The following is a 25,346-nucleotide window of genomic DNA, read 5'->3' on the forward strand; positions in this document are numbered from 1 at the left end:
GCCATTAATTTTATTAGACAATGCCCTTGTTTCTCAGAATTCACCTGTTGAGTAACGATAGTCATACTTTTCCAGGATGTTGTCAGGATTAAGTCAGTAACGTTTGCAAAGTGCTCTGAGATCTTCACATGGAACATGCCAGATAAGTATGGTGTTAGAGTCCCATATTTTAAAATTTAAAGGAGGACTTGTGGCACCTTAGAGACTAACAAATTTATTTGAGCATAAGCTTTTGTGAGCTACAGCTCACTTCATCGGATGCATTCTGTATTTTCCACTGTATGCATCCGATGAAGTGAGCTGTACCTTATGCTCAAATAAATCGGTTAGTCTCTAAGGTGCCACAAGTACGCCTTTTCTTTTTGCGGTACAGACTAACACGGCTGCTACTCTGAAACCTGACATTTTAAAATGTTACCCTAAATTCCTGCCTGATGTAATTGCCCCAGTGGGAGTTGCACGCACTCTGTCAGGGCTGCTTTTGGCCCACTGTTTCTATTCCACATGTAAGCATTTCACTCTGGCCACCAAATAATAAACTAAACATCTCCCCCCTTAACATTACTGGCCTCTGAGGATGACAGAAGATAATTTAAATAGAGCGATGACCATTCAAGGTGGGTAATTAACCCCTCCCCATAACAACCTTAACCGCACCCTGGAGCTCGCGCGTGCTGAGCTGCCCAGGGAACCGACCAATTGCGTAAGGCGCAACCGCAAGAGAACAAAATACTGCGACACCGCGCATGCGCAGCATCAGCTTCCCCTCCCCCCCGAAGGGTGGGTCGTGCCCGTCTAGGGTGGCGAAGTGCGCCCGCGGGGATGTGGTACACTGCGCATGTGCGACGAGTAGGCGGTTGGGCGGGAGGCGCTGCTGTTGGGCCCGGTCCCCACCCCCTCCTCGGCGCTATGAGTGATGGGTTCCGGAAGGCGGAGTCGGGCACTCAGGTGAGGCAGCGACCCCTTCCCCTGCCTGGGAGCGCCGCGCCCCGGGCCTGGCCTCCCCCGCACCGGCCCCACGCGGGGCTCGGAGTAGCGTAGCACGGGCGTGGCCTGTGGGCCGGGCCGGGCCGGCCTGTCCTGGGGGTGTCGCGCCGCCCCTCGCAGCACCATGGCCGGCCGGCAGGGGTTCCCCTGGGGCGGGGAGGACACGGACACGGACACGGACGCGGACGCGTTGGAAGCCTAGGGTGTGGGTGCTGCCGGCTCTGGGGGGGGAACCGAGGAGCTCCCGGCCGCCGTCTCTGCCCGCTGGCACGTCCGTTTCTCCTCGCTGCAGACGGCATCCTGGCCCGGAGGCGGCGGGGCTGCGTCCCAAGGGCTGGCGGCCCGCCGGAAAGATGCGCCCGTGGCCGCTCCAGCCGCGCCGCCAAGCGTTGAAGTATGTGCTTAATTCCCGTGGAGGCCAATGGGACTTAAGTGTGTGCCTAGAATTAAGCAAATGTTTAAACACTTTGCTGAATAAGGTGAACTGCTGAATCAGGGCCCGTATTCCCCCCCCCCCCCCCGTGTGCACCGATATTAACCATGCATGGGACTTGTCTACACTTGTAGAACTTCAGTAATCCACCTCGCCAAAAGGTGGTAGGTTGACAGAAGAATTCTTCCGTCAACCTAGCGCTGGCTACGTGGGGGTGGCTAGGTTGTCTTAACTGCATCGCTCAGGGGGTTGGATTTTTCACACCTTTGAGTGACATAGTTAAACAGACCTATTTTTATAGTGTAGACAAGGCCTCACAATAAACCTTGAGAGACTGTTGTTCACCTTAATGGTCATGAAGGTAGAGATGAATTGTAGCCACTTAAGCACTTTTTTAAAAACTTGGAAGATTTTAAAATTGCCCTGTAAAGTTTTGCTCATAGCAACAAGGCTTATGTTTCTTTAATTCTTCATCCAGTTTTTCTCTGCCCTCCCACCACCCACCCTCTTTCTCTGACCTTGTGACCCTGCGGATGCTCTGGAAATCTTTAAATCTTGCAGCAACACTTCCTCGTAGAATGTTGTGTAGCTTGTAAGTAAAAAAAATTCTGTGCCAAACAAATAATTCTTCAAAAATCTCATAAAATGAGTTTTGTAAAAATGGAGTGACAATGGAAGCTATAAGAGGTGAAGGTTGTCAAAGAGAGTAAGTGAATTTTTATTAAGCAAATAGCTTGTGAAAGGTAAAAATGTCTCACTCATTTTTTTTGACCAGTTGGTCTCTTAACACTTTTAATCACTATCTGATGGTGCCCTGTATAGCATATATTACTTAGAAATGTTGCATATTATTGAATGGCACCCAAAAATGTGCTGAGTACTTCCCAGAAGACATAAGAAAAACTCTTTGAATTCCATTGAAGTACCATTAACTTTCAATGGGACTGAGGCTCCTAAGTAATTTTGACATTTTTGAAAAATTTTCCCACTGCCCCTTCCTCAGCAAACTTACAGTTTAAGGCCCCTGTCCTGAAGCTTATGCCACATGGATGGATGTCTTTTGTCCACAGGGACCCCTATTTTCTACACACCAATAATCACATAAAAAGATCCACTGTGATAGAATATAAAGTGCAATTATTCAGAAGTGTATTGAAAACGCATCTAGGGTACTCTCTTACTAAGGTAGATACACACAGAAAAGTACTGGAAGGTAATCATTTTGTGGAAAAAAGGTAAAAGTTATGTAAAGGAAGAAGTAAGCACCCATAATTAAATTATGGCATGCCAATCTCAATAGTGACCAGATGTTGCTGTATCTTTTCCAGTTTTTTCTGTTCAGTTACTTTCTTTAGCAGTGCTGTGTTAACTGGTTATTTGAGCCATTCACAACAGAAGGTAGAAGCATGTGATTTCTGTTATTGCAGTCTGATTGCTACAGATATTTTACCCTATACAGAAGAACTGTTAAAAATGTTAAAAACTGCCTATGCCAGACTAGGTAGTCCCAGCTCTTGTGAAAAGTTCAATAGATCTTTAACAACCACAGATGGTAAGGTCTCCTCTCTTGTGTCTTATCTGAACACAGTTTTGCTTCAGCATCATTAAGTGTAATATGGACAGACCTTTCACAGAGTTTGTTGCAAAGTTGTTTGTTGATCCTGCCAGGAAATCACACGGTGCACAGCATGATACAAACAAAGCAAGTGTCTGTGGAGATTCTGCTTCAAAACTAGGGAGAAAACATAAGTTTCATAGAAACAAACAGGTACATTATCATCAGTGAATTGTGAATAATCTGTTCAATGCTCAAGATAAGCACCTATAGGTATTTTCAATCAAATGTATAAGCATTCAGTTCATATAACCACAGGTTCATATTTAAGCTATAATCAGATATTTTCTGAGGACTAATGACTGGATGAAAGGACCTGGAGCAATCAAGAACTACTAAATAATCCCCAGGAAATGCCCTATACAGAAAGTATTTGCTATTCTAAAATGAAAATTGGGGAGGGGAAGAGTATGGATTAAAAAAAAAAAAAAAGAATGATGCACATTTAGCTGGTACTGAAATGGCACTTTTTTTGAATTAATGCTGTATCAAGTAGTCAGACTGCTTATATTACCTTAGCATTCAGCAACTAACTCTAAATGTGAACAGCTACATGTACACGTTTGCAGAACATTGTAAAACCGTAGGAACTTGCAAAGCAGAAGGCAGGTTTCCAGCACACTTCGTATTCTCTTGAGATTCCAAGGAGCCATTAGTTCTAAGACACACTTGTTTTTATAGTTTTCATAATGTACGGAAACTTAAAAAAAAAAAAAATTACATGATTTCAACACAAGTCAATACAAACTAGCAAATGCATATTAAGGTAATCTTTGATGCAGTGATATGGCAGATAAATTTTAAGTGAAAAGAAAAGGAGTACTTGTCGCACCTTAAAGACTAACCAATTTATTTGAGCATAAGCTTTCATGAGCTACAGCTCACTTCATCGGATGTAGCTCACGAAAGCTTATGCTCAAATAAATTGGTTAGTCTCTAAGGTGCCACAAGTACTCCTTTTCTTTTTGCGAATACAGACTAACACGGCTGTTACTCTGAAATTTTAAGTGGTGCCTATGTTCAGCCATCATAGCAGGGTACCTTATATTTGTAGAGCCGTACAAAGGACTTAGCCTCACATCTTCCATTTCTTTTAAGCTGTGTGGCTAAATCCTGCACTGGTCTGAAAATCTCAGTTATAGATTCTAAACTGAATTTTCTTGTCCATGCAAAACCGCTGAGTTAGTTGAATATAATTTTGTCTTAATTTGTATCAGGAGAGTTGTTGAACCATCCATGCTACTAAGTTTTCCAATAAAGTGTGTTCTATTTAAAAAGTAGGGAATAATTTCAGTGTGAACACTACCAAATGTCATAGACCTTCCTTTTTTAAAAAGAAAGAAAAACTTGAACACTATACCAGCTAAACATTAAGATTGAGTTATACCCTTTTAAGCAGGGGTGGCCAACATGTGGCTCCGGAGCCGCATGTGGCTCTTCAGAGGTTAATATGCAGCTCCTTGCATAGGCGCTGACTCTGCGGTGGAGCTACAGATACTAACTTTCCAGTGTGCCAGGGGGTGATCACTGCTCAACCCCCTGCTCTGCCCCAGGTCCTGTCTACCCCTTCTCCCAAGGCCTGTGCCCCTTCCCCCGTGCCTGCCATGCCTTCCTCCCCCACAGATCCTCCTGCGCATGCGAAACAGCTGATTGCGGCAGGCGAGAAGTTCTGACTGGCGGGGCTACCAGTGGGTGGGAGGCACTTGGGGGCGAGAGCTGATGGGGGGGGGCTGCTGACGTATTACTGTGGCTCTTTGGCAATGTACATTGATAGATTCTGGCTCCTTCTCAGGCTCAGGTTGCCCACCCCTACTTTAAAGCAAGAACATCTCAAAACATACTTAAGTCTTCCCCTATTCATGTTGAGGGGCATTCTAGTACAAGGAATTTCAGAATAGTGGATGAGCAGTGCTGTGATAAATACATGCAGTATTGCCAACCTCAGAAGATCAAAAATCATAAGTCAGACTCCAAAAAAATTTTTTTTGTAAAAGATTATATTGTGGTAGGTTTTGATCTGTCTTGTTTTGTTTTGTTTTTTAACTCCCCTTGCCCATCCACAGTGTGTGTGAGAGATTTTATTTCTCACTCTTCCAAAATTATTGGGTAAGGTGATTTTGACCTCCACAGCAGGAGCTCTCACACCCACATCTGCACGTCATTTCCCCAGTAATTAATTCTGCACCCCACTGTCCAAATCTGTCTTGTCCTGTCTGTCCCTGCATCAGTTCTTCCCCCACATCAGTTCAACTCATCCCTGGACAACCCATCAGTTCAGCCCCCACAGCCTCACCTCTGCTCCTCCTAGACTCTTCACCCTCATCTCCCAGGCCTGGGGGAGAGAGGAGCTGTAACAGAATCTTCTTCTGCCCCTTCCCAGGCTGGGTGTGAGGGGGAGGAGCATAGGAACTTTCCCCTTTGCTCAAAAGAGCGGAGGTATAGGGAGCAGAGCTGCTGGGTTCCTTCAGTCTCTTGCGCTCCCCCCCATGAGAATGACTTCAGGTTGCTGAGGGGAGGGAGAGAGAGAGCGCTCTGGCTATAGCAGCTCTGATTGATAACTTTGCCCGAGGAGGCAGGCAAGTGAGGCACGCAGCAAATCAGAGGGGGTTCCCCCAGGCAGGGTTCAAATTTGCATAAAGGGTGGAGCTTCTCACATCATCTCAAGACAGGCTCCAGGCCGAGCCAAAATCCTGTCATTCACCAAAAAAAAAAAAAAAAAAAAAATCATGAGAGTTAGCAACACTGTAATGTAATGCAATAATTAATTATATCATAGTGGTTCTGAGGATGCTGTGGGAGCCCTAAACACACTTTGTGTTCTGGATTTAAATGAGTCTTAAACTTTTAATAATGTTTTAATAAACACTAATACAGAAACACATCTATTTGCTGCTCCCGCTTTATGCCTTTTTTTAGGTTGAAGGAGGGTAACACGGTTGGAACTTTGCCTTCGAAAACCATACTTAGCTAAAATCTAATAATTTATCATCCCAGAGGCAAGGCTGTTTATTCAAAAGTCTTAAATATATTCATAATGTCTCAGCTGGACAGCCTGTGTCTCCTGATGGCTGAGGACTTCTTAAGCATCAAAGTAAAGCATCCCATGATCTTGCGAGACTTGGATCTCTAAAACAGATATTCATATAATATTACTGTTCCCAGCCACACTGTTATGTAAAATTTGTAGTAAACTTTATTTGACTTGCAGAACGAAGTAGACTGAGTGTTTTGTCTAGTAAGTAGTAGCAAAAGAATGTAAGGAGAAAGAGGCTAGATAGCAGGATAACAATCTAACCTTTTCAATGACTAATGCTATCTTCTGGACATATATAAAATGAATGACATTTGTAAATATGAACCATTTGCTATGAAAATGTCTCACAGCTATGTAAAATGTGTTAAAACACTCTTTAGAGTTCTTGCATATCCTGATATTCTGGTAAATTTCACTTGGCTGCCATCATATTAACCACAGTGGAGCAGTAAAAGTCATGGTTCAGAGAAAGCAGGTAAGCAAAGACAGAAGGGGACAGGAGACTCACAAAGGGGAAAGATGCAGTGCAGGATGATGAGAATGTAGAGAACATAAACATAGGAGGGAGAGACTCCATAAGCACAAGGGAACAGCATCAGCACAGGAAATGAGCAAGTTATATTCAGTCTCTTCCCTGATCCTGATTATACAGAATACTATAATATTTTTTCAGTGTAACAAGTTGCAGTGTCGCTAAACTGTAACTATGGATATAACATGTATTATACAAGTATTTCATGCAGTGAACAAATGCATGAATCATGGATCCAGTATAATGTCTATTAAAGTGTTTTTATTCTACTTTTAATGAGCATCTCACAAGACTCTTATCAACACACCTGAACAGAACAGTTACAAAGGCAAACACATTGACATTTTATTAATGGAAGGGAATGGTACAATGTCCGTGGAAGTGTCTTACTTGGACTCACATCATAACCTCTTGAAGCAATTTCAGTGTCACTTAGAGTTTTTATACTACCATTAAACAAAAACACAGACAATTGGTTTTTAAATAATTTAAATTGACAATAGCAAGGAGATTCAGAGGAAAAGTTGTCCATCAAATATAGTGTGGAGGAGGGGGAAATGTGTGCTGGGAAGTTATGTTTAGAGTTATGTGCCAAGTGCCCTAAGGATGTGGCTAGGAGAGAGATTTGATGCACTTGTACAGAATTTATTTTATTCTAAAAATCATTAATTTAGAGCTTATGGATGGTCATGAGGTGGTTAGGGACTATTTAGAAAAGCTGGACGTGCACAAGTCCATGGGGCCGGACGAGTTGCATCCGAGAGTGCTGAAGGAATTGGCGGCTGTGATTGCAGAGCCCTTGGCCATTATCTTTGAAAACTCGTGGCGAACGGGGGAAGTCCCGGATGACTGGAAAAAGGCTAATGTAGTGCCAATCTTTAAAAAAGGGAAGAAGGAGGATCCTGGGAACTACAGGCCAGTCAGCCTCACCTCAGTCCCTGGAAAAATCATGGAGCAGGTCCTCAAAGAATCAATCCTGAAGCACTTACATGAGAGGAAAGTGATCAGGAACAGTCAGCATGGATTCACCAAGGGAAGGTCATGCCTGACTAATCTAATCGCCTTTTATGAGGAGATTACTGGTTCTGTGGATGAAGGGAAAGCAGTGGATGTATTGTTTCTTGACTTTAGCAAAGCTTTTGACACGGTCTCCCACAGTATTCTTGTCAGCAAGTTAAGGAAGTATGGGCTGGATGAATGCACTATAAGGTGGGTAGAAAGCTGGCTAGATTGTCGGGCTCAACGGGTAGTGATCAATGGCTCCATGTCTAGTTGGCAGCCGGTGTCAAGTGGAGTGCCCCAGGGGTCAGTCCTGGGGCCGGTTTTGTTCAATATCTTCATAAATGATCTGGAGGATGGTGTGGATTGCACTCTCAGCAAATTTGCGGATGATACTAAACTGGGAGGAGTGGTAGATACGCTGGAGGGGAGGGATAGGATACAGAAGGACCTAGACAAATTGGAGGATTGGGCCAAAAGAAATCTGATGAGGTTCAATAAGGATAAGTGCAGGGTCCTACACTTAGGATGGAAGAATCCAATGCACCGCTACAGACTAGGGACCGAATGGCTAGGCAGCAGTTCTGCGGAAAAGGACCTAGGGGTGACAGTGGACGAGAAGCTGGATATGAGTCAGCAGTGTGCCCTTGTTGCCAAGAAGGCCAATGGCATTTTGGGATGTATAAGTAGGGGCATAGCGAGCAGATCGAGGGATGTGATCGTTCCCCTCTATTCGACACTGGTGAGGCCTCATCTGGAGTACTGTGTCCAGTTTTGGGCCCCCCACTACAAGAAGGATGTGGATAAATTGGAGAGAGTCCAGCGAAGGGCAACAAAAATGATTAGGGGTCTAGAGCACATGACTTATGAGGAGAGGCTGAGGAAGCTGGGATTGTTTAGTCTGCAGAAGAGAAGAATGAGGGGGGATTTGATAGCTGCTTTCAACTACCTGAAAGGGGGTTCCAAAGAGGATGGCTCTAGACTGTTCTCAATGGTAGCAGATGACAGAACGAGGAGTAATGGTCTCAAGTTGCAATGGGGGAGGTTTAGATTGGATATTAGGAAAAACTTTTTCACTAAGAGGGTGGTGAAACACTGGAATGCGTTACCTAGGGAGGTGGTAGAATCTCCTTCCTTAGAGGTTTTTAAGGTCAGGCTTGACAAAGCCCTGGCTGGGATGATTTAACTGGGAATTGGTCCTGCTTCGAGCAGGGGGTTGGACTAGATGACCTTCTGGGGTCCCTTCCAACCCTGATATTCTATGATTCTATGAAGACTGAAGTGCTCTGTCTTCAGGACGTATACTCTGGCAGCAGTGCAAGCTTTTTTGCCAATGTGCTTTAATCCATGTATGGAAGGACATTTCTAACAGTGGGTAAAGTGTTTATTTCTTGAATTGTTGGCCTCTTTGTTGAGACAACAAATGGCACTATAGCTGGCAATGTGGACACCTGTCCATTTAAGAACTGGCCCAAGAACACCCACTTGCCTTACAAAGGCTGTTGAACAGCCATCGTGTAATGACTTTTGATCACTACCAGCCTGTGTTTGAACAAGTGATGGTGAGGTGATAGGATCTGTAGCCCATCAGAGTCCCACATCTAATGTAAGTTGAAATATGTAAGACGCTTTTACTTATATATGAGCTGAGGGACTGGATGACTCAGGAGACTGATAATGGGGAATACAGCCTTTCCCCTCCAGATGACTAGTTTGAAGTCACTGTCTGATGGCTGTTACAAAGGGACCATCTTTCCTTTCATCCTATAAAATGGCAACATTTCCATATTTCAAAGACATCCATTCTTGCAGCAGTTTTTATCTGCCAGTAGCTCATTCTTGTGGTTTTGTAAATACAGGTTCTTACATGGCACTTATCGCTATGGAATCCTGGTGCTCGTTGCTAGGAGAGATAGAAAGTCAACGTCTGTTACTGTACTGTCCAATCTCTGAGCTTGCCACGTGTATGCAGAAAGGCATTTTAAAATCAAATTATTCTGTTGACAGAGCTATCATTGAAAACACACTAAATTCTATGGTTCTGTTGTATCTTATAAATTTAATTCCCATGACCCATTATTTTTAGTTAACACAACGTCTTTTTATCTTTTTTTTTTTTAAAGCTACTTGCACGACTTGAGGGCAGAAGTTCTCTGAAAAATCTTGAACCTTGTCTGTTTGCAGATGAAGGATTTCCCATTCATGGTAAAAAAAAAAAAATTGTGTGTGTGTGATCTTACAAAACTGTACAGTATCAAAGTAAGTTTATGTCTGTCAGGTTACCTCAAGCATGCAAATAGATATAAAATCCTGAATTCGGGGAGAGACTAAATGTTGACATAATATACTTAACTTCTGTAAGGCATTTAACTTATTACTGGTACTGTAAAACATTTTGTTTATGAGACTGGAATGGTACATCAACATGACACACGTTTAATGGATTGAAAACTGGCTAACTGATAGGTCTGAAAATATAATTGTAAAAGGGGAATCATCTTTGACTGGGTGAACTACTAGCGGGTCTTGCGCTATTTAGTATTTTTATCAGTGACCTGAAGGAAAATATAAAATTATAGATGACACAAAGAATGGGGGAATTGCTAATAATGAAGAGGACAGGTCACTAATACAGAGCAATCTGGATTGCTTAGTAAACTGGGTGCAAGTGTAACCCACACACCTGGGTGTTGTGTTCTGTCCCATCTAGTGGTACCAAGACCACTTAAAGAGAGAGAGTTAAATGAGTCTGCTCTACAGCCTTAGCTAACAGCCAGTTGGCTTTTCGCTCGTGCAGTAGAGGCTCATGCACTAAGCTCCAGAGGTCCCCGGTTCAATCCTGCCCACTGACGACCAGGGTCTCTCGGCGTTACACAAGCAAATAACATACTTTTTGATATGGCCAAATGTAAAGTCGTCCATATAGGATCAAAGGCCATGCTATCCTTGGAAGCAGTGGCTCTGAAAAAGACTTGGAGGTAACAATGGAAAGCAACTGATCATGAGTTCCAAGGGCAATATTGTGGCCAAAAGGGCTAATGCAATCCTTGGGTGCAGGAACAAGGGAATCTCTAGTAGGAATAGGGAAGTTATATTATCTCTATATTTGGCACTGGTGCAACTGCTGCTGAACTGTTGTGTCTGTCCCGATGTCCAGTTCAGGAACGATGTTGGTAAACTGGAGAGCCACAAGAACAGTTGAAGGATTGAAAGATATGCCTTATAGTGAAAGGCTCAAAGAGCTCAATCTATTTAGTTTTACAAAAAAAGATTAAGGGGTGACGTGATCACAGTCTGTAAGTATGGGATACAGAAATATGATCATACAAGGCTGTATGATCTAGCAGACAAAAATATAACAAGATCAAATGGCCAGAAATTGTAGCTAGACAAACTGAGTCTCAAAATAAGGCACAAACTTTTAACAGTAAGGGTAATTAACCAGTGGAACTGCTTACCTGGGGCTATGGTGCAATCTCTTATTGCTGGCGATTTTTAAATCCTGATTGGAAATTCTTCTAAAAGATATGCTCTAGTTCAAACAGGAATTAATTCAGGGTCTTATGGCCAGAGTTGTATAGGAGTTCAGACTAGATGATCACAGTGGTCCCTTCTGACCTTAGAATCTATGAAACCTATGAAAATAAACACCATACGTGTCGATTTGGGGACCACTATCTGGAAAGCAATAAATATGTTAAACTAAAAAGACCTTGCTGTTATGTTTGCTTGAGGGAATTTAATGTCAAATTAGAGAGGCAGTAGTGCCTCTCTATATGACCCTGGTGCAACTGCATCTGACTCATTGTGTACACTTCTGATTCCTCCAAATTACTGTAAGTATAGGAAGAATTAGAACAAATAACAGAATGGCAATAAAAAGAATCATGACGACTGAGAAAAAGAAAGTGTGTACAGTCTAAAAAGAGATTAAGTGTGGAACATTTGTGTATTTATAGCATTTAGACTACGTGTCTAAAAATATGTGATCCATGCTCCAAGGTACTTTCAAACTCAGTGGAACAAAGGTGGTGGCTAGTTGGGAGAACAAGGCAACATCAGTAAGACCATATTAAGGGTAGAGCACAATATGATTAACTAAAAAAGATTTTTGTTGTTTTTAAAGATGAAAAAATAAGTAGATGATTTAGAAGACTAATTTCTTTTAGGCTTTGCGGAAGAACTGGGAGATCAACAGGAGGAATTTGAATGAGGAAGAGGGTAATGGCCTTGAGTATCAGCTCAGGAAGACTGTTCCATGATAGTGGGTAGCATGAAAGAAAGCATAAACCCAGTATGATCTTACAGCAGTTGTTGCAGCCATATTGCATGTTTATTTTAAGGATATCAGAAATGGAGTGGCTGGATCATAATTGGGGAAATATGGCAGCTTAAAATTGAATGGAAGAATTCATGGAAAGCTTTTGAACCAACTGTATTTCAAAAGGTCCTTCTTTGAGGTGGCTTGAGGGTAGGGAGGGCACAGATTTTCTCTATGTATGCATGGCTCCCCCTCACCTACATCAGTATTCAGTGTATGAATTCATAACCTAAATTAAAATTTATCCAATGGTTTTTGCAATTCCTGTTTGTACTTTATCAGTGTATGGACTTGTACTGTATCAGTGTATGTAATATCCATCTTCTCAACATTTATTTTTGTTGAAAGATGAAACAAATATTAAACTGGGTCCAAGAATTTAATTTTGCAGTTATCATTTCCAGCGTGAAAGCATTAAACAGATTCACTGTAACAGCTGCTTTTTTGGGTGCCTGTTCCAGCTTCCTGCACCAGCAGACTCTCATACAGGTGATACCATTTGGTTCAGAGAAGTTTGGACACTTTCACAATAAGGCTAATTCACATTAGTGAAGTTTTCTCTGCTCAGGACTGCTTTCTTACTCCATAATAGTAATAAAACCCAACTAGTGAAATTGATAAGTACTCTAAATAATGCTTTGTAGGGTTTGCAGAAAGGATAACTTATTTCTTTTTAAAACAAACACAAAAAAACCCAATGACTTTTCAGTCTGTTCTTTACTTCTTGAGTGCAAAGTCCCAAATGGAGATTTAGCTGGGACTATTTCTTGATGCCCCTCTCTTGATGCCCTTTTCTTTTCTCTGGATGCGAACCAAAATAATACCAATCTTAAATTTGTAGGTAGGGCCAAATATGACCTTCACAGAAGTGGAGTTGCACAGGATGTAAACTAGTACAGATTTTGACCTGTATTAATTAATTTTGTTATGCAGACCCTTATTTTATAAGTTCATTTAAAAGAGTCCTGCAAGTCATTTTTACTTACCTGAGCCCATATACTTGTTGTTTTGATCTTTTTTTCTAGCTATGCTGGTTTAAACCCCTGATGAAAATCTAACTTTATATTAGTCCTCTCACTTTAATTAGTTTCATTTTTGTAAGTTGTCTTGGCCATGTTACCATGCCTTATAAGTGAAATATTTCATAAGCATCTTTGCAGAAAAATTTATTTATTTTAGCATTTTATTAAATTAGCTATGCTTTTTCCTGTTTTCATTGTATTTGAAACAGAACAATATGTACTGTCATGTTTAAATAAATTATACATGATTCCATTATAGGCAACCAAATATTCATAATGTATAGTCAGAGCATCGTAAAATAGAAGCAATGAACATTTGGAGCTGTAATGATATTCCAGCCACTGTTCCTAATCATGTGGGAATTGTGCCTTTAAGGATACATCAGCACATTACATAATATTTTACTGTATTCCTAAGTAGTAGAAATGGCATGAGCTTTAAAAATAATCTTCCACTACTGCCAATCAAGTTTCTCCTTACCACCTTTGAATATCAAGCTTAGATGTGGGTGTAAATGTACAGCTCCGATTTTCAGCTCTAATATGACACCCAAAATTAATTTGAAGTAAACATTTCCTCCCCCTACCCTCACTTGCAAAAAGTAAAGAGTAGTGACATCCTCTGCCCAATTTCCTAAATGACTAACCTATCATTGTCACAAAGCATCTGATAGTGTGAAAGCTGCAACAGCCTAAGCCTGCAACAGTTAAGGCTACAATTTAGTCACGAGTATTTTTAGTAAAAGTCATGGACAGGTCACGGGCAAGAAACAAAAAGTCACAGCCCCTGACCTGTCCATGGCTTGTACTATAAATATCCCTAACTAAATCTTAGGTGCTGGGGTAGGGGGCGGGAGTGCTCCAACGGACACTGACGCTGCTCTGGGGGGGACAGCCCGGGACCCTGTCACTGCTGCTCCGGGCAGGGGACAGTCTAGGGCCCCACCGCTGATGCTCCGGGCAGGGGGCAGCCCGGAGCATCACTGCTCTGGGGCAGCCCCTGGGACAAACTGCTGGCCCCAGGCCGTCTGAGCAGTGGCCAATGCAGCTGGCCCTGGGGTCAGCTGCACTGGCCAATGCAGAAGTCACGGAGATCCTGGAAAGTCATGGAATCCATGACCTCCGTGAAAGACTTGTAGCCCTTACCTATAGTATAATACACATCACCACCACTAGCGCTAAGTGTGATAATAGCCTGACTAGAATTGTCTAAACTGGGCTGCAGTGCAATGGAATAGTTCTACCAGCATTTGCTAATTAGTAAAACTTAAGACATCATTTCTACTGTGTGCTTTCTGAGATAGGATGGCTAGAACTAAGCACAGTATTTTATGTGAGGCATCCCATCTATTTATATAATAGCATTTGAGGGTATGTCTACACAGCAACGTAAGCCCGGGCTCGAGCCTGGGCTCACGCCTAACTCCCTTTGCATGCACACACCAATTGTGCTACCCTAGGGCTTGGACCTAGGGTCCCAGGACCCTGCAGGTCCCAGAAGTCCTCTGGATATATCCCAGAGCAGCAGAGAGGAGTGCTGCAGGCAGCCAGTGCAGTGGCCGAAAGCCCCATTACTGTCTTCCTGTTCCAGCTCCTCCTTGTTGCTGCGCGGAGCTTGCCTGGAACAGGGAGCAAAGCTGACAGGCAGGAGGTAGCTCCTGGCCACCGGGATGTTGGGAGTCATCCCTCCCCCAGCTCTGCTGCTCCCCTTCCCTGCAGGGCAGCCTCTTGGTCCCACTCCGGTCTCTGGTCCTTGCTCCTGGGCCCCCTGCCCTCCCTATATCTGTGTGTGCAGAGGCACCCAGGCAGCATGAACTGTGAGGGGTGAGTGAGAACCAGCCCAAAAACTTCTCCATAGCCTTCTGGGAATCCCTTATCCCTGTCTTCCAGGGTGCAGTGGGGGCAGGAATGAGGCTGAGGGAAGGGGGGGGGTTTCCTCTGAAACCCACATATTATGTCAAACTTCAAAACAAACAGACAAAAATAAATATAAAGACAACCAAACAAAAACACCTTCATTGAACGTCCCATTTTAAAAATTAAGACTTGCAAAGTTTCATTTGAATAGTTTGACAGCCCTGGAGACTGATGTCCTAATAATCCTCAGAACCTGTGCACATGGGCATTTTCCTGCCACTGTGACTCGGCCTAGAGGTGGAGAGCCCAATTCTCAGGTGAGTTGGTAGCTCGCTATAAAGCCTTCTCAAACTGCAGCCATTCTACTGAGACACCCACCAAAGCAGCTAATTATGCAGTTTATGGACTCATGCTCCGTATGGGCACCTGAGTCCCATCAATAGCACCATTACAGTTAGGAAGCAGGATGGTCAGTAGAGTTTTCACATAGTACAACACATGTGTAGGGCTGAAGTGTCGACACTGGGTGGGGGGCCGATAGAAACTCTGATATAGGGTTACTTTGATTCAGGTCTGTGCACTGCAGTGTGGATGCCAGAGCCCTAGGTTCAAGCAGGGGTCCAAAAATCCTTAGCCTAGGTTTAAAACGCAGTGTAGATGCTCACGCCCAGAGTTCCCTGACATGAGTCAGCTGACTTGAGTCTCACTAACTGTAGGCTTGCAGTGCTGTGTAGATATAACTGTAGTGGCTTCAGTGTTTTCTATTTCATTCCCTATACATCCTGTATAGGTTTGCTTTTTCTAGGTCTATTGCACTTTGAACAAACATTTTTGTTGACCTGTTCACAGTGACACCCAGATCTTTTTCTGTATGATTACAGCTAATTAGAACCAATTTGTACTTGTGAATAGTCCAGGGTATTCTTTACAGTATGCATCAACTTGAATTCAGCAATACTGAATTTCTTCTGACACCAGGCTGCTCATTCACCTAGCTCTGATAGGGCCTTAATCTCTAGTCTTGATTAATCTAATAAATTTTGTGTCATCTGGAAACTTTGCCATGCCATCAGCACATTTTTTCATGTTGCTGTTCATGTACTTTGCAACTATTAGTAAATATTAGGCATCCCCAGTCGTAATATGGAAACCTTCTGTTAACCTCCTTCCATATTAAACTGGCCATTTATTCCTGCTCTGTATCTTAGTCTATGACAGTACAGTACTTCTTATCCCATAGTTATTTCCCCTCTTTTACGGCACTTTGAGATCTACTGACAAAAATATAACGGGTGGTATTAGGGAGTATTAATATTTATTACTTTGTTTCCTTAACAGCCTCTTGTGAGAGACTTTGTCAAAGATTTTTTGTAAGTTCAGTTGTCAGCCAGTTCTCCTTCCTCTGTTGTGTCATGGTTTGCCTGCTCTGATCCGCAAGGGTGAACTTCCTCCTCTTATCTTACTGTAGCAGCTCAGTCACTAACTTCGTGAAAATCTAAATTTATAAATTATGCTATAAAGGGCTCTCATTACATAGTGGTTCTTATTGCGGGCAGCCTCTTTGATAATCACAAAGGCCCAGAAGTTCCCTGCTCCTTCAAGTTTTTTTTACAGTCCACAGTGTACTTCTTTTGAGAGAATGGATGTTAACTTCAAAGTCCAATTCAGACATAAGTCGTACCTAACTGTATCCAACAAACTTCAGAGGGAGTTTAAATAAGGTGTCTTGTCCTTAGATTAAAATGAATAAACCCTCGGAGAAGCTTAGAATAGATTTTCATGTAACTTAACATTTTTACATAATTAAACTTTTTGGAAGCGTTTATCAGATCATAATGGTCCCCAATGCTTGGTGAGAACTCTTCCCCCAGAGCAGGGCTTTACAGAAGGTAACTTTATATGAATACACACATAAAATCCCAGAGGAAAACATCTTTTAAACTGACAAAACCAAATATTTACTTCATAGAATAACTTGTAATTTTCTTAAACTCACCATTGAGAATGGTGAAACAGTGCTATCCCCTACCTCAACTAAACCATTGTGTAGCATTATTGTGTGCTTTTTGAACAAGCTGTATTTCACTTCAGAGATGGCTGAAACAACTCTTAATGTTTAATTGACAAATCCAGTAACAGAGCGACATTCAAAATTGCCATTGAAGGCAATGGAAGTCTTGTGCAGAAGCCAATGGCAGGACCGAACATATATTTTGGAAAACACTTTTCAGGAGAAGACAAATTTGTTCGAAAATATTTCAAAGGCTTAGAGAAGGAGCTGGAGGAAATGACACCACCCAGCATATTTGAAAGGACTTCTTTGTGCCGGGTTCATTTTGTAACAGGGTTCTGAGATAGTTATCATGTCTTCAGCACAGTATATGTGACATAACAGATGCCTGAAAGTAGCAGTGTTAAATTTTGCAAACTCTGAATAGGAGGGGAAAGTAAGGAATTATTTAATATACTGAATAGTCCTTGCCCTTAGTCTAGCAAGGGGTATTCAGCGCAAACAAACAAACCCTGACTGCTGCCCAGGCCCCTCCGTATAATTTTGGAAACATCAAAAATTGAGAAAAATAGAACTCCAGTTTGAAAAGAGACTGCTGGATTTCACATATTATGTATTATGGAGAGAGAGTTTCCATGTATGGCTGAAGTGGATAGAACTGTCACATCATGTGTAAATTACCTCTAACGCTTCCGGTATGTGAAGCAAGAGTCTCAATTCACTGCTTCTTCCCTTGTCCCAACTTCTCCATTCTAGTCTGTATACTTGTGAACAATAATAGCCTATAAAAGTTGAGTGATGACTTGAAAAACCCTACTTGAAAAAATGAACTCAGACAGGCACAAACATATTGGAACAAAGCTGCAATTAATTCTCTGCTCTTGCCTTCCTCTGGAAAGCTCTTACCCCATTTACACTTGCCTAGGTCATGGAAATGCAAAGCTTACTGCAGTTACAGTTGTGCAATTCTAATTCTGCCAGAGTAGAGCAGTTAAATGTCCACCTTACTGCACATGCTTTTACCATAATGTGTAAAGCCCTACATGGAATTAGCATACACCATAAAGAGAGAATAGTAGCTTTCTAAAATGAAAAAGAGAGCTATTAATAAATAAGTTAACTTTTATCTTCCTCTGATGTAAGACTGAATTTTTAGGTGTCCTGTATGTGTATCTGACAAAAGAAACACCTCCCTAGTAATGGGTTATACTTACTAGTTTGTCTTTTTAACACTTCCTTGCATTCGGTAGTGTGTTTTTAATTATTTCAATTGTGGATGAAGCAGAATTTTCCAAGTAGGTTGCATTTGCCCGCAAAAAGAAAAATCCCCACCTCAGATGGCAGAAGAGTAGCTTCCTAACTCCCATGCAATCTGCAATTCCATCTTCCCAAAAGATGCAGTTTCATGTTGCAAGCACTGTCTGAGAAAATATGTAATAAATCATAGAATCATAGAAATGTAGGACTGGAAGGGACCTTGTTAACTTATCTAGTCCAGTCCGCTGCACTGAGGCATGGTAATCTGCTGACATTCCCGTTGTCAGTCACAGGTACACGTCGCTAGCTAGTGAAGGGGAACAAGCACATTCCATACCTGAAACACTACAGGCCTGTCGATGCTACAAAAATAGACATGTCTAAACATGACAGTGACATCTAACATGTTTTTTCTTCCCTGTGTTATCTCCATTTTTATTTTTTCTTTGTATAGTTATCAGAAATAGCAGTACAGTCTTAGTCTTTTATGTAGCAGCCTCCTCTTCAAGCCCTATCCACCTGTAATGACAGAGGTGCTGCCAGTCAGTGTCGTCCAGTTGCCAGTCTTTCATCAATAGCAATTTCTTTAACACTAAGTCCTTGTCTATATGGGGGGGAGGGTTACTTTGCACTCAGTTTGCACACCAACTAGTACGCCATACTAATAGCATGCACTCAGGATAGCTGTGCCTTTTTTCAGTTTGCATCATTGTGTATACATGGCTGGGGTTTGGTGTATACTAAGCATGTGGCATTCTAGGATGGTATCCCATGGTCCTTTGCTTCGTTGCTGACCTATGTGCATTTTTCTCACTGCACATTGTGTGATGAATAAAGGAAGCCAGTGGAATATTAGAACCTGGGGAGAAATTCAAAGTATCCAAGGATTCTGCTGTCTCCACCCCATGCTTCCTCTCTGCCTGGGCAAGCTACCATCATTTTAATTGTAGTCTGTTGGTCAGCATGGACCAGCAATGCATCTTGCAGGTTTGGTGGCAACCCCAAATATGCAGAGGCTGTTTGGGCTTTTTTTGAGCTGTTGGAGCTGGGAGGCCCTGGCTTTGGACTTCACCGACTGCACCACTGAGCAGATGATGTAGCGGCAGTAGCAGCTCCTCCAGTAGCAACAGCAGTGCTGGCAGAAGATGGAGGATGAGGAACATGACAGCGATCAACTGCAAGAAATCAGCTCTTTCTGGAGCAGCTTCACATGGTGCAGCATTGTTTCTAGACTTGGGAATCCACTGTTGATTGGTGAGAAAGGATCATTCTGCAGACCTGGGGTGACCAGCAGTGGCAAAAGAATTTCAGAATGGGAAAGGTAACCTTTTTTCAGATCTGTGCTGAACTAGCACTGGAGCTGCAGTGGCAGTGTACCAACATGTGGTAACACAGATCATTTGAGAGGTGGGTCACTGGTGCTATCTGGAAGCTGGCCACCCTGAACGTTACCAGCCCATAGCCAATGAATTCAGCATAGTGGCCCCAACAGTCAGTCTTCCTGTCATGCAGGTGTGTGGAGCCATGCATAAGGTCAGGTACTGTTGCACCAGGTTATAAAGCTTGATGATGCTCAGGAGATTATTGATGGCTTTGCACGATGGGGGATGGGTCACTCAATGATTGCCTGTTCTGTTCATTCGTTCTGAAGCACCTGGCATTGGCCACTGTTGGAATACAGGATACCATTGGTCTGATCCAGCATGGCCATTCTTATGTTCTTATGCATACATGGGGTTCCCAAACTATATTGTGCCAGTTGATGGGACCCATATTCGTAATGTTTGCCCCCACACACCAGGGCTCTGAGTTTACAAACAGAAAGGGGTATTTCTCCATGGTGCTCCAAGGCCTAATTGACCACCATGGCAGGTTCATAACAGAAATGTGGAGTGGTCTGGAAGGGTCCACAATGCTTGAATCTTTTGGAACTCAGCTCCGTTGACCTTAATGAATAAAGGAGACGTTGCCCCCAAGATCACTGAGGACAATAATGGAGTGGAGGTTGGTTTGGTTATCCTGGGAGACCCAGCTTATCCTCTGCTTCCCTGGCTAGTGAAGCTGTTCACAGACCACTTGGACAAAAGGAATGAACTGCTTAACTATAGCCTCAGAAGTTGCAGAATGACAGTGGAGTGTGCATTTGGCTGTCGATAAGGAAGGTGGTGCTGTTTGTGGAGTAAGTTGGAAGCCTCAGAAAAAGCCTTGCCTAAAATTATAGCTGCATGTAGTATTTTGCACAGAATTTGTGAGAGTAAGGGAGAAAGGCTTAACGATGGGTGGGAGGCTAAGGTGTGGAGACTTGCTCAGCAGTTTGAGCATCCAGCAAGGCGTCAACTAGAAAATAGACACAGCCTGGGCAATACTGTCAGGGATGCCTACTGCTCTTCCTTTGAGTCTCAAGCCTGAATTTGTGCAGATGTAATCTAGCTATTACCCTGGGGAGTGGGGAGGAATGGTTTATTAGCACTGCAGTGTCTTTTATGGGTGGTAGAAGTGGAACATCATGCCACTCCTTATTTTGTCTTAATCTGTATCTTTATACTTATGCAAAATGTATGGTTTTTCTGTGTACCATTCATTGCAGACTCTTTCTGAATACCCTTTTTTAATTAAACTACAGTTCAGTATGTTACAACCAGAAATAAACCTTTAATTAGAACAACAATGAAACACAGCTTTAAAATGAGGCAGTGCGTTGGAGGGCAGCACACAATAACATGTGGGAGCAGAGAGGCTCCAATTCATAGGCGAGTAAACATCCTGCCTCTCCCTCTTCTTGTTCTACTCCCTTCTGGTGTCGAGTGTCAGGGCTCAAAGTTTTGGGGCTGTTAGATGGCTCGAAAGAGCTGGGCTCCCAGGTGTAATTGTTCTTGCTGCCATGAGCTTGGGATAGGGAAATAAATGGCATCTGGGAGCATGGCAGTGGGGATACAGCAGGGAATTTATGATGGTGTTCCCAGTACCTGGTATTGTCCAATGGCTGCAAAACATGGCTGGGTCCTGGTTGAGGGCGCTAGATTGTTTGTGTATCCACTAGCAGCACGCACTGCAGCAGAGCATTCTGCTTCTGTATTACCCTCCAGGAGTTGCCTTGGAGGCCATGGCACACCTGGTGGCTGAGCTTTGTGACTTTGTCCTCACCCAGAACCATTTCAGATGTGGGGACAACTTATACCTTCAAGTCAGCGGCACTGCTATGGGTACCCGCATGGCCCCACAGTATGCCAACATTTTTATGGCTGACTTAGAACAACTCTTCCTCAGCTCTCGTCCCCTAGCGCCCCTACTCTACTTGCACTACATTGATGACATCTTCATCATATGGACCCACGGGAAGGAGGCCCTTGAAGAATTCCACCTGAATTTCAACAATTTCCACCCCACCATCAACCTCAGCCTGGACCAGTCCACATAAGAGAGCTACTTCCTGGACATTACAATGCAAATAAGTGATGGTCACATAAACGCCACCCTATACTGGAAACCTACTGACCGCTATATTTGCCTACATGCCTTCAGCTTCCATCCAGGACACATCCCATGATCCATTGTCTACGGCCAAGCCCTAACATACAACCGAATTTGCTCTAATCCCTCAAACACCTACAAGATCTTTATCAAGCGTTCTTAAAACTACAATACCCACCTGAGTAAGTGAGGAAACAGATCGACAGAGCGGGATGGGTACCCAGAAGTCACTTATTACAGTACAGGCCCAACAAGGAAAATAACAGAACACCACTGGCCATTACGTACAGCCCCCAGCTAAAACCTCTCCAGCACATCATCAGTGATCGACAATCTATCCTGAAAAACAATCCCTCACTCTCACAGACCTTGGGAGGCAGGCCAGTCCTCGCTTACAGACAGCCCCCCAACCTGAGGCAAATACTCACCAGCAACTACACACCACACCACAGAAACACTAACCCAGGAACCAATGCCTGTAACAAACCCCGTTGCCTACTCTGTCCCCATATCTACTCCAGCGACACCATCAGAGGACCCATCCACATCAGCCACACCATCAGGGACTCATTCACCTGCACATCTACTCATGTGATATATGCCATCATGTGCCAGCAATGCCCCTCTGCCATGTTCATTGGCCAAACCGAACAGTCTCTGTGTAAAAGAATAAATGAACACAAATCAGACATCAGGAATGGTAACATTCAAAAGCCAGTAGGAGAACACTTCAGTCTCCCTGGACATTCTATAACAGATTTAAAAGTAGCCATACTTCAACAAAAAAACTTCAAAAACAGACTTCAAAGAGAAATTGTGGAACTAAAATTCATTTGCAAATTTAACACCATTAATTTTGGGCTTGAATAGGGACCGGGAGTGATTGGCTCACTACAAAAGCAACTTTCCCTCTCTTGGTATTGACACCACCTCATCAATTATTGGAAGTGGACCACATCCACTCTGATTGAATTGGCCCTGTCAGCACTGGTTCTCCGCTTGAAAGGTAACTCCCTTTTCTTCATGTGTCAGTATAATAATGCCTGCATCTGTAATTTTCACTCCATGCATCTGAAGAAGTGGGTTTTTTACCCACGAAAACTTATGCCCAAATAAATCTGTTAGTCTTTAAGGTGCCACCGGACTCCTCATTGTCTTTCTCTACAGTGTCTTTTGCCATAGCAAAACTGTCTCTAGCCACTTCACAGCTTTCTCTGGATAGCTCCCTGTCTTCTTCTCTCTCTGACCTCAAATGAAACTTAGAGCTTGCCATTGGTTTTAAGTTTTTGCGGAGAGTCTGCAGTGAGAACTGCCAGCATCTATTTCTCATTTCCCCTCCCTAAGATTCTTCCCAGTCTTGGGCGGATTTCAGAGATGGTAAGTGGTGTGTGCATGGGGACTAGTTTGGGATTTTTGTGTGTGCAGTGTATACTGTTTGGGTTTGTAGTTGTGTCCTGAAGGCTGTGGGGGATTGGGAATTATGGCTGTGTTTGCAGTTGGGCTGTGTCTTGGAGGTGCTTATGCAGTGTTGGAGGAGTAAGCAGGGGACATCTGAAGGCAAACGGGACAGTAATCCCCTCTGCATTGCCATTAGGCTGTCCTGACTCTGGATGATGATACACTGAGGCATGTGTAAAGAATGGCCTTATTCAAAGGGGCAAAGGGCAGACCATCAAGACAGAAGCTGATTGCTTGGCTGGTCCACTTGCCATTTTGGAAAAGGGACAGTATGGCTGGGGGAGGCAGGAGCTGGAGACTCAGAAAGGCTCGCAGCTCACATGTTACAAAGATGGCTGCAGTGTGGGGCACCTGGAACAGAAGTTTGTCCAGCAGTATGATAGGGAAATAAATGGCATCTGGGAGCTCGGCAGTGAGGGTACAGCAGGGAAATTATGAACGTGTTCCCAGTACCCTGTATTGTCCAGTAGCTGCACTGGACTTATGTGCTGAGGGTCCCTCCATAGGATCGGCCTCCTCTGAGTCCCAGTCTGGGTTTTTGACTGGGAATCAGGCTCACTTTCTACACAGCTGCTCTCATGATCTGGAGTCTCAAAGAAATCATGGCTTCTGTGGATAGCTCTTCACTGCCCTCCTCATGTCCCTCATCCAATGACTCTTGCTGCTTATCCTTGGGGGGGAAGGGATCTGCAGCCTCCTTGGGTTCAGTAGTGGTGTAATCACATAATATCTTGTCCAATTCCTTAAAAAATAGACAGGTTATATTTCCATGGCTGGACTGCTTCTTGGCATCCTGGTTTTAAAGTAAGTTTTCTTGAGCTGTTTGATCTTTATCTGGTACTGCTCAGTGTCCCAGTTGTGACCTGTGGACACCTGACTAGCAGTGTCCACAAACATATCTTTATTGTGGAGGCTGGCCTCAAGAGCTTATTGCACCAATTCTGCTCCCCAGATGGCAGGGAGATCTAGGGTCTCAGCACAGTTCAAAGCAGATGCTTGAGGCATGTTGTAAAGGCTGTGGGAGTAATATTGCTGCAATGCCGATAATACTGGAATCCAGGAGCAAATGGGCTGATCCTGGCATTGTGCCAGTGTTTAAACTGGTCAACTGCACCCCATAGCAGTGGAGAGCACACAGGTGAAGAGACAGGTCAGTAATGGGCGCTGCAGAGCAGTGTGGGATAGCGGTTGGAGGACTGCCAAAGTAGCGTGCAGCATCATTGCATCCACATGAACAATAGATCACGCTAATTTGCATCGAACTTAATACACTTTGAAAGAGGACTCCAGAGTTTGTGATAAATGCAGAGTTAGTGCACTCTAAGGAATTGTGTCATATATGAAGGCATTTTCGGACCAGACCAACTTGAGTTAGTGTAGACTAAACTCCTTTGTATAGACAAGCCTTAATTAACAGCAGGTGAAACTTAATTGTGTGTTTGGGGATAGGAGGGGGAATAGAAAAAGGAAATTACTTGTTCATGTGCAGTCATCAGTAGCATATAGTTGTTAAACTATTAGCCACAAAATGGATTTTTCATGTGAAATGTGATTTTAGTTTCTATTTTATCAAATATTGCATTAACCATTGTAGTAATCATTGCAGTACATACTGATACAGCAGCATGAAGAATTGTATTTTGCAGGGTTTAATTAGATATCAAAATTAGGCTAAATAATGCACATATACTGTTGGGGATTTGGTGAAAAGTCAAAACTTGGTGGTTCTTTTTAATTTCTTTTAGGAGATCTCTTTATTTTATGTTTTTGTACTGAATACCAATGACATGCATCATCAGTTGAATCTGTGATGTATGTTCCTTGCTTCTTTCAAGGGCCTGACTGGGATAGGAATGGGAGAAGGGAGTGTTCTACATTTGTTCTACTTGTCAAAACAACAAGAAGCCACGGAGCTCCTCAGGCCAAAAGGAAGAATTGGCTTCTTTTCAGGAGTTCTGATAAGGGTGTAGCAATCTGGTTTAACTAACTAGTACAGTGGTTCTCAAACTTTTTTACTGATGACCCCTTTCACAAAGCAAGCCTCTGAGTGCGGACTCCCCCTCCTTATAAATTAAAAACACGGTTTTATATATTTAACACCATTATAAATGCTGGAGGCAAAGCAGGGTTTGGAATGGAGGCTAACGGCTCATGATCCCCATGTAATAGTCTCATGATCCACCAGTTTGAGAACCCTTGAACTAGTAGATGTAGATCAAGGGGGCTCAAAATACTCTTCTGGCCTGATTTTTCAGAAGCAATGAGCGCTGCAGCTGTCAGTGTGCAGCTCCCAGTTAAGTAAATGAATTGTGCGTGCTCTGTGACTCTGAAAAATCAGGTCAGTAAACC

The 25,346-nt window shown here is 43.1% G+C and overlaps 1 protein-coding gene across 2 annotated transcripts in view; it reads left to right on the forward strand.

Moving 5' to 3' along the window:
• Positions 1-760: 760 nt before the first annotated feature.
• Positions 761-25,346, forward strand: part of XRCC2 (X-ray repair cross complementing 2) — a 28,746-nt gene continuing 4,160 nt past the window's right edge. The window contains exons 1-3 of one of the 2 annotated variants that reach the window (XR_012638343.1): positions 763-948; positions 9,724-9,805; positions 11,770-12,289. Coding sequence is in view for 1 of the 2 variants with exons in the window: in XM_074946313.1 (XP_074802414.1) it covers positions 823-948; positions 9,724-9,805 (208 nt within the window). In the remaining variant the exon portion in view is untranslated. Of the gene's footprint in view, positions 949-9,723; positions 9,806-11,769; positions 12,290-25,346 lie in introns of those variants that run through there. The other variant, XM_074946313.1, reaches the window with a different exon arrangement.

The sequence above is a fragment of the Natator depressus genome, chromosome 2 (genome assembly GCF_965152275.1).
Source record: "Natator depressus isolate rNatDep1 chromosome 2, rNatDep2.hap1, whole genome shotgun sequence".
Taxonomy (NCBI): Eukaryota; Metazoa; Chordata; order Testudines; family Cheloniidae; genus Natator; species Natator depressus.